We start from the raw sequence: 15,743 nt of genomic DNA on the forward strand, positions 1-15,743 counted from the left end.
TCAAAATACTGTTTCTAATGTGCATGACCTCTTTCCCTGCATGGTTTATGTGAAACTAGGCCTCTAATCTTCACAGTTAATAATATCTGATTGGTGTTGCCTGTGGTAAGATCTGGTTTGTTCAGTCTTTTAACATTACAACTTTGCAGCTAAAACAACTCAAATGAACCAGTACAGCTGCAGAAATGTAAAGAGAGCTACACATGAAAACTGTTAATGCTTTCTACCAGGAAATGGCTGATCTGACCCAAACTGTGCTCCACTACAGTGTACTGTATAACAGCAACAGACTTCCTCAGTATTATGTGACAGCTTCGGCCAAAAAAACACAAGCACAGCCTTTGACTTAACTATTCCACTTTTTATGTTTAATGTGTTTAAATATCTTCACTGATATCCATACGATTAAACAATTACCTTGAAAAACAGGATAATCTATATTGGCCTCCACTGATTGAATGTTAGTCATATTTAAACTCCTGTGGACTCTTTCTAATCCCAGAACCAAAAGGTTAATTTATATACATCAAAACTGCTCATGCAAAATGCTTCTCAACATAAGTTATAAAGCTAAAGACTATATTCTATATTCTTTTGCATTTAGGCCTGTAGTTAATTTCTTGTTCCACCCTGCATTCACATGATTTTCCTGCTGTCATTATCTGGGGCTGTAAATTGTGATATAAGCTGTTCTCATCTATCCTGTAGCACGGAGACACACCTTCATCGTTCATCCTTCATCCCTTTCGCCTTCAGTACATTCATGCTGTTGTTATACGTGCCTCTCCACTCTCCATCAGCCACCACCAATGTTTGGACTCTATGGGGGAATTCGTCGTGCTGTTGCACAGGGCAGACACATCTCCATCACAAAAATCTCCCTCTAGGGTCTAAATGCCAGACACTTTCTGTCAGGACTTAAATAATCACATATGTTATAATAAACAATTATTTTTACTTTATTCACTTGAAACGGCATTCTCACATCCACAAGTGAAAATACGTTTAATTGCAACTTAAAATTCAAATAAAACAAGAACAAATGCAAATATTGAATAAATACAATGTGATACACACAAGATAAACAGTCTGTTTTGGTTCTTTGGTTCTGAGACATCAGAGGGGTTTTAGCTGGCACTTTTTCCACAGATGACTACCTGCTCAGTCCATCATAAGTATGTTAGCACATAAAAGCCATTAGGATTGATTCTCTGGCAGCAGTGAGTGTCTTAGCCAAATTTCATTGCAATCCATCCAATGATAATGAATTTAACTCTCTGGACCAAAGTGGACAACAGGCCGATAATGTCATCACATGAGCAAAATCTCAGAAGATCTTTATGTGTTGGTTTGACAACAACACCATGCTGTCTTCAGTGTATGAACCATAGTGCAGGTGAATGTGCTGACCTGCAGGGCCTAATGCTTTAGCAGAGCTTGCTCTTCCTCAGGTTGATCTCGATGATGACATTGGTGACAGCATCAAACACAAACTGCACATTTTTGGTGTCTGTGGCACAAGTGGGTGTAGATCTCCTTACTGTCCTTTTGTGTATTTAAGTCTTCGAACTGGGACTGGATATAAGCTGCAGCCTCTTCGTACGAGTTCCTTCCTACAGTAAAATGTTATAGAAAGATGTTACATGGATTAATCCTGGATAAACAGCTCAGCTTATCTTTTCATTAACAACATGGGTTAAACACACTAAAGCAACACAAAGATACTATTAATCAGTGACCAAGAAAAAGGTTTCCTACTGCTAAAAACTGACAACAGAAGAAGACGTTTTCTCTGTTTACTGCCAGTGAACCACTTATTGGGGGCTTACTTTAGAATGTTTCATAGTTTTGCAGGTTTTCTTCATTCTACTGTGGGACACACGGTGCTTCAAGCTCGTTTTTAATTAAAAAGTGGGGGTCAAATGGTCAGCAAAGCACTTGAAATAAAAACAGGAGCACTCCTAATTATTGATGATTTTTCAAAGTCATTTTGTAAGCAAGTGGTTGTTAAATTTGTGTTAAAACCCTTTAACAATTTAACTGTGACAGATATATACTGAATATATGACAAAATACATCACAGACATTAGAATGAGCTGAGTTAACTGTCAATTCAGAGTTAAAGTTAAAATGCAGATATGTTAGTCTGCTGTACAGAAAATGTATTCAGGCTTCAGTTCACAGTAAAACACAGAGCCTTTGTCTGATTGGTAAAAGTGTCACTAGTTCAAGCACGCACATTATAAAGACACATATTATACTCAAAGCTTATTTAACATACACCACAACCTCAAAAGTGGCTTTTGCTGCAGAAACTAAACCGTACAGTATCCTCAAGGGTTTAGGTCAATCAATAGCATGATCACACATTTCCAGGAAGTCAGTTATCACAGAAGATAAGTGAAAACCCTCTACTACACAATCTGTACATTAAAACTCAATAAAGTTCAGGTTCGTCTCACCAGAGTATTCGGGGTAGCAGATAGTGAGCGGACTCCTGCTGATCTTCTCTTCAAACAAATCCTTCTTGTTGAGGAAGACGATGATGAAGGTGAGCGTGAACCACTTGTTGTTGCAGATGGAGTTGAAAAGCTTCATGCTCTCTTGCATCCGGTTCTGAGGAAAGAGCAGACGTGGACCCATGGTTCGAATTTTTTCACAGAAGACAGTTTAACATGTCATAGCAGGAGCAAGTATAATTAATAAAATGAATGATTTGATTTCAGGGTTCAAGGCTCTTTGTGGCAGGTAAGTAAAATACCACAATACCATCGTAAATGATACAGACTAACTAGAAACCTTTTATAATGGGATTACACCAGCTGTGACGCCTGTCAACATGTTGGCGTTCTGATTGATGACCCCAACACTAGGTGGTCATTATTATAGCACCATGTTGGTACTCAGTAGGGATACTCATGGGTCGGACCACACCCTCCTGGTCTTCATTTACTACAACTCAACTCAACTACACACCTGTACAGTTTCATAACTAGAAGGTTGTGACGACATGGCTTTGACAAAATCTGTCCACAGACAGACGTGTACACCTGACAAAGTACTTAGAAATGGTTCTGTGGTAGTTCCCGCTACAGTATCTGTGTCTCCAGGACCACATCTTACCATGATGACACACAGACTCACAAGGTGAAAACCATTATAATATTACAGACAATAAACATCTTGAACATGAACATTACCAGCCAACACTGTCGCAGCTGGTAATAAAAACATGTTTTACACGACTTGTGGGTGGCTGAATTCAAAAGGAAAGGTGCTGTTGTGTCATTGCCAGTTCTTACAAGCTATAAAAGCTGGTTCTCTGTCACACTGTTGTTGCTCACTGGGACAATTGAACAGAACTGAGCCATCGTTAACATTGTTAGTATAACGGTCCTCTTCTAACTATGATAAATCTATCAGGCCTATCTCAATTTTTGTCCATAGAAAACATAAAATCGAGTACATCAAATATATGTTAAGATATAAATAGTGAACCTAAACCATAGTTTATCCATTACTTGCCATCTCTCCATCTGCAACCAAGACGTGGTCGTAGTCACTGAGCGCTACACAGAAAATTATACTTGTGAGTCCCTCAAAAGATAAGACCCAATTTAAATTCCGCTTCCGGGAACTCCCAACATCAAAAATCCTGCAGACACATTATACACACATTATTTAAAGCTCTGAATGGGTCGATTTTGTTATGGGGGTGTGGTTACAGCAGGGTTGGAGGAGGGCTGTGGCAGTAGGCCCTAATGTGATATTTTTTATGGGGCCCAAAATCTTACCTGGCAGTAAATTCAAGTAGAGAGAAAAATCAGCACTTCTCATAGCAACATGAGGCAACTTACAGAGCTCAGATTAAGCCAAATACAGACACATTAGTAAAAAAATAGAACCTGTGATGAACAAAGACAAAATGTGCTCACAAACTGGAGAATAAACCTACATGGCTATGGATGTAGGAAACAGTCTGAACAAAGTTGTACATGCAGCTTGATATGACCTGCCTCTGTAAAAGTCTTTGCAATCAAGATTTAGTTAATATGTAGAAGTTTGTTGGCCGGATGCCATGCTGAAAGCGGGAGATCGAAACCAGAGTGTTCAGTGGTCTGGTGCATTTAGATGCTGTGTGTCTGGACCAGAAGAGGAGAGGAGAGAAAAAAAGGAGAGAGTGACAAGCAAGAGGCCGCCAGAGAAGAGCTGGCCTTCTTGCTGTTGGACTAGTAAGTAATCATTTCCTGCCCTCGTAATAATCTTGCAGCTGTTATAAGAGTTGAGACACTCAGGTTGGAAAACACTGTATTAAGTTTCATAATGAGGACATCCAAATGCTCACCAACACAATAAACTGAACCAGTCTTGAAGTAGAGATCATTGAAGGTGAAGTGAGTTTCCACGATGCCGGTGGTCTTTATATGTGTACGCAGCACATCCTGCTGAGTCGGGACGTAGTTCGGCTGACAGATCCTGTCCAAGTCATTCAGGTAGCTGACAGACAGAAAACATATGAAGATGATCACAGAGCCGACAAACACATCATAGTACAATTTAAATGTACAGTATGGGCCGCTCCCAAAATGTCTTTGATAAAAGAGATGTCCCCAAAAAATCCTGTTTTTCACACTTTTAACACCCTTTGGTAAAAACTAAGCCTTCCTGACAGATACAGGTATTTCGGACACTTATGTCTGGTGAAGTGGAGGGTTTGCTCTGCAGACAGACATCCGGGGACTCCACAGTATGATACTAAATATGGGCTCATATTTTGGTACATGATAAACACAGGCTCCTTGTGGGCTGAGTAAAAACAGACTAACTCCACTGGTTCCTCTTGTCTCGTACTGAGGATAAAGAGCCACGACAGCTCGGCTGTTTTCAAAACAAAGAAGGTGTCCTTCACACTGAGTCACTTTCCTTCAAAGCGAGTGAGATATAAACGCTGCAGAAACACAAAACCTTGGGCTTTATCCATGTCTGATTGTTACTACAAGACTGAACTATATTTAGCTCAAACTGCTATGTTTGCATTTTTCACTGAACTTCATCAGACAGTCGTAGTGAGCGGTGGACAATCACAATAAACTGAAATTTGAACAAATGAAGTGATATCTGGAGAGCTTAGGCTGACAGTTTCCAGTTTCTCCTTTTACAGGAATGTGATCAACTGTGCAACAAGCTGACACAAGACACGAAGAACAAGACACATCTTGCCTCTTTCTGCGTTCAGTGGAAATATTAGAGACATGTAGGAGGAAAACTGCTCTTAGTCAAAGTTATTATAATGAGGAAGACAAGAGCACAAGAAATATCTTATTAAAGAGTAACACCTTGAAGATGGATGAGGCAATTTCAAACTTTACTTTAAATCGTCAGAGCAGTTTCACTTCCATTGGGAAGTGCAAATACATTACATACATGAGTATTAAAATGACACTTGATTCATTGAAAATTTTCAAGTAAAAAGAATCAGGTGGAACTGCAACTAATGATTGTTTTTCATTAATGAATAAGTTTGCAGATTAACGTTCACGTATTAGTGATTGTTGGGTCTATAAAACGTCTTCATAAGGCCCAGCTTAATTCATCAAATGACAAGCAAGAAAGTTTTGTCAACCAACAGAACACTTAACTTTTTAAAATATATTAGTTTACCACACACAAATGTTTTTATGATCAGAAGTTTACATAACGGAATCTATTTTATATTTTGAAAAAAGCGTCTGGTTCGTTCTGCATCTGTGCTACCTTGACGGCTGGTTTTTTGACGGAAGCGCAACCAGCTGCGTATTGTCAAGAGCAGAAGTGGAGAGCAGATTCTGGGATGCTTCCTTGAAAGGATCTACGACTTAACAAATCACCAGCAACCAAGTTCATCGTTTCAATTTCTCCATGTTTGTAAAAACAAATTTCATGAGAATCAGTTCAGAATTAAAGTGAGTCAGTTTGTAGTAAGTCTCTCAGTAATATGCTATTATCTTACTAGAAATCCTGACTTCTCCAACATGGCAATGTACAGGAGTGGCCAATGACCTATATTTTGCAGCTGAATACCAGATAAATTACTTGTTAAGACATTTTCTGCAGATTGCTATTTAGAGATTAAGGCAGCTAAGTATCTGTAAATCGACTCATTTAACAAGCATGTAGTTGGTACTTAAGTCTGTGGGGGTCTGTATGAAGAGAAGTGAGTCCTCACTATGCAGCAGAGTCGTTGAGCTGATACTCTCGAGATCGATCGAAGCATGTCTGAACTCCGCTATCTCTCCACAGCCTCTGAATCACGGTGGCCAGCTCTGCTGGCAATACCCCTTCCTCCGCTGAGCTCGCCAGGGCAAACAGCTGGCGGGCATCGTCCTAGCAATAAAGACAATAACTGCTATCATTGTGGTGATTCATATCATGAATGAGGATGTGGCTCTTTAAAAGTCATGATTAATGCAGACTAAATGTAGTTAACTTACCGCCCGTGCAGCATCCCCAAAATCTATCTTTAACTGGCCCATTGCCCTGATGATGGCCATGATGGATTGGATGGTGTTGCTGTACACCACCACTTTGTACTGCTTGCACTCCTCTTCTGAGTAACCATCTTCATGAATGATTCTGACACAAACACACACAAATAAAATCCAAATAGGCTTTTAGAGTCCAGATAAATGTTTGACAGTGTGAACAATGGCTTAAGCAAATGTGGAACAAATTGCAAATTTGAAAAACTTAATGCAATACTGTCATTACGGCTGGAATTTGAGCTTCAGTGAGCATGCAGCACGCCTAATGTGGGAACTGGGGGACTCTATTCAGGTCCTGCCAGGCTACGACTGGCCTCTGAGGCCATTGTTTAACACATTCTGCAAAAAGGGGGCTTCCTCCTCTGCCTGAGTGCAGTGAAATGGGGCTCCTGCTTTGCTTCCACTGTATTCCCACAAAGATGAACCCTGTTTGTAATCACACACCATTAACCTCTGACAATAAGCTGAAAGTGGCAGTGAGGTAGTGGGATGGTCTTTCATCAGTGGAACACAAAAATAGTGTCAAGTTTCCAACTGGACGTAGGACTTTAATAAGTCATGTGCATCAGTATTATCACAACTGTGTTACAAGCTGTCACTTACTTCATCTGCTTTACTATTGTGCTTTTCCCAGATTCTCCAGCACCTGAAAAAGAGGGACAGTAGTTAAAAGAGGGGCATACATACCACAAATGATGGCAGCCACAAAAACACCTCCACAGTTTCAGACCCCTCTCACATCGAAGGCTAAACCGAATCTAATCTCATATAATCACGCATCATGCTGTATGTTTGCATCAAAACACCCATAAAACAGCAGCCTTGTGATAAATTCTGATGGCTGATTCTGATTTATGTGGGGCCTGAGGGAGCATATATACAGTCATAAAGAACTCCTTTACATTCTACACTACTGAACTATCTGATTAACCAGTCAGTGGTTACTTCTGCCTTAAGAACCAAGATATTTGTAACTGGCCACAGAAAAACACAGACATCAGTGTCAAATGTAGGGATCAGATACCATCTGCATACCCTAAAATGTGTATACCACAGCCTGGAGCTTTAGAGGATCATGGGGAGAAGTGAGTATTGTGATGAGCTGGGGCTCCACCTTAGGAAGTGAGCGCTTATATAATAGTGTCAATCTGTGACAAATGATGAACTAATGACTGGCACAACTGATATCAAAGCCTCACTGAGCCTCTATTACAATAAAGGCCATTGTAATAATGATGGGGGAAGGGATTTTACACGAGGAATCTTTACAGTATTTCTACACCAAACAGGAAACAGTTGTCATGCTTCTGGCTGAGCCAGTGTTTTTCCATTTGAGAGACAATCCCAGATATCATGCTGTGCTGGGCGTTAGAAAGCAGAGGTGCCATAAAAACACCACATTGAGCCTGTCTGCGATTTAAAGCCCCACAAAAAACCAACTCTTCTCTGACCCAAACCCAGCTGTTCAATATGAGAGAGTCTGCTCTTTTTCTATTTGGTATATTTAACCCTGAGAGACAAATGTCAGAGTGACTCATAATGTCTTCTTTCCCTTCAACAGAATCAAACAGGCATCTTTGATACTGGAGCAGATCAGATGTTGGCAGCCGTTTGTTGTTTTTTGTTTCTTTTTACAACAAGCAGACAACAAGGAGTTTCACACTCTCCTCCAGCCCTTCTGTGAAGCTGCCTGCCACACATACCATGAGTACTCACTACAACAGCGATGTGAATGTGATGGTGGTGTTGGTTTTCTTCCACATTGTGTGGCCTTTTTCAGCATGAACCATTGAAACGGATTTCGAGGTTTATTAATTTGTTGCATAAAAGATCAATACCACTGTGGAATTTGAGGCTAGAGCCGCAGCCGCTTATCTTAGCTTAGCATAAAGACCAGAGAATCAATGTTCTCAACTCTCTCAAAAGGTTGTACTATTCTTTTTAGTCCTCATGGTTTAAAAACCTTGTTTGTTGTTTGAAGTATCAACAGTTTGAAAAACTGATAATGGCTATGGTTTGGACTGCAGTACCATAGTTGGCCTCAGGGACAAATTGGCAACATGAATGTTTCACTGTACCAAATCTAGTCCTCCTAACAGATCGATGGAGGCCTGGCCAAGCCACTGGGATCTGACTGCAGGTTTCAGTGGTGGAGAGTCAGAGCTTTGCCCCATGTGCCACCCACTGACTCAGCAGAATCAGAAATATTTCATAGCCAGAGTTTAACTAAAAGAGGGATGAAAACATATGTGCACATGAAACATATCAAACTCATCCAACCAGTGATAAACATCTGGGGTGAGTTTATAGTGGCAGTGGAGCTTTTGCTCAATATAACTGCAGTAATTATCAGCAACCGCAGGATGAAGTAGTTTTCAGGCAGTGGAATTTGAAATATGGATAGCAGCTTCTCTTTTAAAACAGTCAGGAACAAGTCTCAATGCAAGGACGCTTAAATAAAATAAACAAAATAAGGACATACATTGTCTTAGTATTGTTTCCCTAAAAGATGGCGAGGCATGTTCCCGCTGCAAGTTAGGAATCCTGAGTAGATGAGTTTTGTCAAGGAGGCTTACAGTTCACTGATATGTTCAGATGGCCGGCCAACCATAAATATATCCATGAATTCTTTGGTTAAGCTGTCACCAGCATAAGCGATTCACGCCCCACTCAGCACAGACAAGCAAGACAGGACAAATTGTGCTGATCCCTTTCCTCAGTTCTGTCAGTCACAAATTATCTCATTCAAGGCATTTTTGGCTGATAGTCAAGCGTGGTTTTCTGCCAGTTCACAAACCAACTTTGCACAGGCATTCACAGAGTTGTCCAAACCCATGCAGGAGTCAGACTCCAAACCAGGCCTCATTTAACAAGAATCTCAATTGCAGATTTTTTATGAATCACTGTTTGTGGTCAAACAGGAAACCATTTTCATTGGAAGGGTCTTCGAGCTTTGTGGTTTTGTATAAAGAACAGCAGTTGAACTCTTTGTTTTCCCCCTATAACTCTCCTGTTCCAGTACAGACAGGGAGTGGAGGGCACTGCCTGGAAAAATCACATCCCCTTCAGCTCTGCGGTCAGAACATAAAAAAATGAATGTTTCCATACAATGAGATTTTAGCACTGCATTGTAATGTTGCACCACCTCACGTATCAGCCTCAAGTTAATCCTCATAGATCAGTTAGCTGCTGGTCTGTATCTTCCCCAAACTGATCCAACAACAACATCTATGTGACTTCATGTGAAATCTATTTCAGGTCTAACTTCTGTCATTACAATCTGGCTTCAACTACCTAAAATAGCTTTTCTTCTTCACAACAAACCAATGCAATCAGGCTGTAAGACAGAGGAAAAGCACTACGATAAAGTTGTGGGTATACATGAAATGGTAGGAAGGGTTGGAAGGTTGGGTTTTGTTCTTGCCATATCTTCTAGATGAAGGTACAAGAAGATCACAGTAAACGTCGAGAGGAATCTGCTGACCTCATTGTGAGAATAATGCTATTAACAGGAATGTGATCCAGAAAACAAACATTAAAAAAGCAGTAAAAAAACAAATAAAAAAATGTATCAAATATCTGGAGATTTGCACTCAGGTTGTTCCTGTTATAATGACAACTGCTGAGACATGAATCAGTTGATTGGGATTTCTCTGGAAGAATGACTCTTCAACAAGACTCTTCAACGCCTCTAAAAATGTCACATCAGGGTCCTCCCTAACAGTTTGCACTCGTCCCTCTACTATCTTTGCTCACCAGTGGTCATAATCAGCTAATTAATTCGTCTGCCTGGCCAACCATGACTGATCCTTTTAATAACATGAGGGTTGGAGATTTTTCACGATAAACAGATATGACGCAACTTGTTGAGACATAATCTTTTGTACGTCATATTTCGGCAGTGCATTATGTTGCAACGTCTAGAGGAAGTTCTGTTGCATGAATGTAGTGATAATTTCAATGACTAATTTAATAGCTCCACCTGTATCACCCATTTATTCAGGTACTTGGTACTCTCATTTATTTTGGTACCATGCTTCAGACATATCTAATCAGATTACATGAGATCACATTACAGGAAAAAAGAAGAGGGGGAACTCTGAAAGGTTCTTGTCAGTAAACTATCTCTTTAGCATTTGAATAACACATGGTCGAGGTGTCTGTGCTTTTCTTCTTTATATATTTCTTTTGACATGAATTGCAAAACATTTCATGCAAAAAAAAAGCATTGTCTCAACCAAGGCGTCAAGAGCATTGCATTACAACAGTGTGTGAGTGTCATTGTATGGTGGTTTCAATGCAGTTATAGCTGACATGTGGTTAAGAAATTACTGTTTTTTTTATTTATTTAAGCAGCTCAGTTAAATCTGCTCCTATCAATATTTTTTATATTAACAATGGCTAAAATCATCACAAAATTACTACCAAACTCTAGTTCCCCTCAGCTCTACAAAGTGTTCTAGTGTACTTCAGCTCTGCTTTAGCTGTTTTTGGTTCACTCTCATCAGCACCATTTCCAGCTTCAACTAGCGTTTGACTGACTGGTGTGTTCAGTGAAAAAGCTCTAAAAACCAACTGTACACTGTCAATACTGAAGCATTTAGCAGCCTGAGCTGGATATTTCCCTAAGGAGATGTTGGAGAACAAGTCTTGCATTATTTAGACTTTTTGTCCATCAGCATAAAGTCACTGTCCTGAGAAAGTGACCTCTCAATTTGGTCTATTATTTATTAGCAACGAGTAAATTGAACATGGTGTCTAATCATTTTTGTATAAGTGTGCCAGCATGTGATAATTCTGATAGTGGTTATTCAGACAAAATAGACCACTCTAAAGCTTAAATAACATGTGAAGTGTATTTGTCAGTATTTTTATCATTATTATTATTATTAGTTTTATTATAAACTGCTATGATGGCGTCAAAAGTGCAACAGGATAGTCGCCTTACGCACAAAGAGCACACAGTTCTGAAGCGGTATGATATTGTTTCAGAATTGTTTTATCACACATATTGTATATAGAGCAGTGGTTCCCGTGGAGGTTGGGGCACCACAAGGGCTCTCAAGACAAATCTGAGGGGTATTCACATGATTCAATTGTGTTTTTCTTGTGAAATACTGAATAGTTTCACTTCTCAAGGCCTCGACAAGTTCTTCAAACGAGACAAATCCGAGGAGGAAAACCACACCAATGACCATACAATGGTCGTAATGTGTGATGAGGGGTCAAAACATTTGCACAATTTCCGGGGGTCTCACACTAAAAGTGCTGGGGACCACTGCTATAGAGAATACACAAACACATTTGCTACTAGAAAATGAGATGTAGAGTTAGATAACACGGGACATTCACACTCAGAGTTAACTTCCTGTTAGAGGGAACAGAGTGAAATATTGATGAGTGCCGCTGGTCTGGGGGCATTTAATCCTGCTGGCACGTCTGTGCAGTCCACACCCACAGTGTCAGTGCCACTGAGTGTGTCTGTAAAATACCAGCAGGCAGTGCAGTTACACACAGCCAGTGCTCAATGGAGGCAGGAGAGAGTGAAATAATGGGTGTACATAGTTAGTGTAGGCGCGGCCAACCTGGGAGTCACCGGTGTCAGGCAGTTTTTTTTTGTTCCAGCAAGACTGAATTAACTGAAATGAACTCAAACATATTCTAGTTCAATTAAATGACTACATATAGAGCCGAGCAAGATGAACAATAACGAAAATCACCATAACCTGAAATCTCGCTTGAGACCAATTCATTTATTGATAACTGAGATAATTTGACCAAACCACAATCTTTTCCTAAACCTAACCTCATATTTTTTGGTGCCTAAATCCAGGGGCGGATCCAGAGAAATAATCATGGGGTGGCAAAAGAGTGACAAGGAGTTTAAGGGACAGAGGGGGGAAATCTATGCTGATTTCCCTCTCTAAACCTACTTGGAAATTCACTGGCAATGATTTTGATGTATCAGTTACTCATTTTAGTAATTTTTCAAGCCAACGTTACCAAGTTCTAGCTTCTTAATTTTAGTTATTTTATGCTTTACTTTGTTATATGTTGATAAACAGAATATGTTTTGAGTTTTGAACTGTCAACTTCAACTTTGAACTTGTCACAGACAACTCTAACAGATCTAATGTTATTTTCTGTCAATATGTTAACCTAGAAACCAATCATCACAATAATGTAATCATGAGCTGCTGCCCTAAAAATCAGACTATGGCCGTGTTCACACTGCAGACACAAGTTCACCAAATTGAAAGATTTTTCATGACAGTGTGAACAGCACTAACCACATTGATGTTCTCAGTTCTAATTTGGCCACTTCCATATATGGTCCAAACCAGATCAGATCAGATCTGATTGTTCTGCAATGGGACCTCAGTGTGAACTGTCATATCAGAAGTCATGTGATTGTTTACGTCACCCTAGAGCAACCTTCCTCATGCAGGTCACTTCATGACTGCGACCTGTTCACACAACACATAATCAAAACACATCTGAATGAGCGCTGAGGCTTGCAGTGTGACTGTAGCATAAATAACGATGTAGAGATACAGCAGCTGGTTGACAGGATAGTCCTCACACTGAACATGTGATAATACATTTGACTCAGATGCTGCTTTGTTTTAGTAGTTTACACACCAAAATGATGTGGACCAATTACAATTAAATTTGATTAAAAACACCACAATGGCGATTATACTGGCCAGCTCCAAAACCTGCATGCAAAGGCCTGCACGAGTTACAACGTGTTTTGTAACAAGTGTCAACACTTAGTCTCCTCTGAGCACGTACTCCCTGCCTTTCAACAAGTATACGCCCCCTCCCCCTCCCACCACCAGCACACCCACACCCACCATACATGATATATCACTAACATCTGGTTTACTTCTACAAGTTGTGTCAGTGCAGAAATGATGAGCCACAGCTGCATTAAACCAGCAAAAGGAAGAGGAGTGTTTGGCCCTCAGATACACTTTAGTGAACATGACAAGTAGCCAAAAGATTGATGATGATTAAAAGTGATCTCACGCATAAAAAGAAGCCAGAAACACAGTTCATACCGAGCAGAAGCAGTTTCACTTCTCTGGAGGATTTCTCTCTGTCCTCCCGCAGGTTTTTATCAATCATTTTACTCCTCTCCACTGCTGCCTTGTCCTCGGCGCTGATCGTGCACCCCATTTTCCCTCTGTGATGAACTACTTTAGAGTCGGACTGTGGGTTTTCAGCAGGTCATGAGTCGACGGGGATCGCCGTCAAACAGCCCTTGAGGCGGTGTGAGCTGAAGTTTCTCAGCCGGGGAGAAGCGGAGAGAGAGAGAGAGGGAAAGGCGTTGGCACCGGAGGCTCGTCTGTCCGACTACAACCAGTCTTGTGCAGAGCTCTCAGCTTCAGTCCACACACTCCTGTCTGTCCAGATGATTAAATACGGGATTTTAAGCGAAACTCTCCCCAAAGCAGATGATTTAAAATCGTTTTATCCAACTTATCCTTAGTTTAAAATCACAGAAAAACGTAGAAATTAGAAAAGAAGAAAACAAAATAGGTTACTTCATGTAGAAAGTTGTCAGAAAAAAGAAATAATCCAGCTTTTTGAAGGAAAAAATCGCAATAATAAAATCACTGGATCTTCCCCATAAGACTAATGCTGCTGCGCAGTCGCGCGTTCATCCAGATGATCCAGCTGCAAACCAAGAAAACGGTACTGAAAAAGGAAAATTGATGCGCCCCAGACGGCTGATGGGAAATGTAGTCTCTTCCAAACTACCAGATGTGTGAATCCTGTCTGTGTGGCCTAATTATCTCTCAAAGTCGGACACAAATCGGTGTATTCCTCACTAGTCTCAGTGGACTGAGGGACTTTGTGGTTTAAAACCAGCTGAAGACTCAGGTGCGCGTTTTCTCCACATCGATTCTCAGTCAGCAGAGAGGGGCAGGAGCTTTGTGTGATATTAGAGCGCCGCCAGTGGACGTACAGCTGAACTGCAGGTTCAGTCTGAGACTAAACAACACACGACACAATCATCCACTCAACAGGTTTATTATGGCGTGATTTTAAACCTGTTTTCCTTCAAGTTTGCCTGATTACAACCTAGTTTTTAAAAATCTTAACGCAAACAGGCAGAAATATTAACAAAATCAAGAACACAAAAGAGCAGATAAAAGGGTTTCATGTGTCTGAATTTAGAGTGTGAAATCTTCTGTGAGTTAAATGATGGGTAACATCATTTAACATCATGTTATTATTACAAGAACCTTTCCTAACATCATTTTCTCTCTCCACATTGGCTTTGATGTCACTGTGTTTCAATCCTCCTTCAACATTGTACACCACCACCGATCATGTTTATGTACTCCAGTATATTAGTGCAGTTAATGCAGCTTCCTGGTTGATGCTACATGACATTTGCAACCAGAGATAATACAGATATAGACCACATTCACACTGCTGGCAACAGCGGGCTGAATCAGATTGTCATGTGACTCAGATCTGTTTTTGTGTTGGTGAACAGCACAAATCACATTGATCTGATCTTTTCTACTCTGTTATGTGGTCCAGATCAGATACAGGTCTGAGTTTTTGCAACTCAATGCAATGTGATCAGTTTGAAGCAGTTTGCCTTGTAATCCAGCAGAGGGCGCTCCCCTATCAGGTTGACCTATGGTCCTATTGACCTTTCAGTACACTAAACTAAAAAATTTTATGTTGTTACTACAACAATAATACGGAGCAAAGCATGGAGAAAAGCTGTCCTGAGCAGACAGACACCAAAGCATCTGAGAGGCAATGTGCTTCTGCTGACTTTGTACAAAGTTGTTTAACTCAACAAATTTGTGGACCCGCTTGCTAACATTAGCTTGCCACAAGTGTACAGACTCATCTGACTGCTACTATTTGGCACTTGGTGTCAGCAGGCCAGTTGCCAGAAGCTCATAAAAAACACCTTCGCTGATAAGTAAGTAAGATTTTTATGCAAAGATATAGTAAGTAAGTATAGTTGGTGTGGTAAGAGTGAATGTCTTTAACCTTTAGTCTTTCCCATGTGGTGTCAAACAGTTATAATATGTGTGTTTTGAGATAATTTTTTCAAATTCATTCAAACAAATTCATTATTGGAAAAAATAACGGCCCTACAACTGTGGGTCAACGTTCATCACAATCCTGCACTGGCGGGAGTCACTCAGAGAATACATACATGTAAGACAGTTGGTATGACGGTGG

The 15,743-nt window shown here is 40.3% G+C and overlaps 1 protein-coding gene across 2 annotated transcripts; it reads right to left on the reverse strand.

Annotated features, from left to right (window-relative positions):
• Positions 1–1,467: 1,467 nt before the first annotated feature.
• LOC118324278 (guanine nucleotide-binding protein G(i) subunit alpha-like) lies at positions 1,468–14,419 on the reverse strand. Of its 2 annotated transcripts, none has more exons than XM_035656534.1 (8): positions 13,586–14,419; positions 7,125–7,167; positions 6,471–6,612; positions 6,206–6,363; positions 4,372–4,497; positions 3,526–3,658; positions 2,463–2,616; positions 1,468–1,613 (listed from the first exon to the last, which is right to left on the reverse strand). In XM_035656534.1, exons 1-8 carry the CDS (start codon positions 13,701–13,703, stop codon positions 1,483–1,485), a joined length of 1,005 nt encoding a protein of 334 aa, XP_035512427.1. In that variant the 5' UTR covers positions 13,704–14,419; the 3' UTR covers positions 1,468–1,482. The 2 variants fall into 2 exon arrangements, with proteins under 2 accessions (XP_035512427.1, XP_035512426.1); XM_035656533.1 differs by having other exon boundaries at positions 3,526–3,655; positions 4,369–4,497.
• Positions 14,420–15,743: the final 1,324 nt, after the last annotated feature.

The sequence above is a fragment of the Morone saxatilis genome, unplaced genomic scaffold, assembly GCF_004916995.1.
Source record: "Morone saxatilis isolate NCDOM2014 unplaced genomic scaffold, NCSU_SB_2.0 Contig15, whole genome shotgun sequence".
NCBI classification, from domain to species: Eukaryota; Metazoa; Chordata; class Actinopteri; family Moronidae; genus Morone; species Morone saxatilis.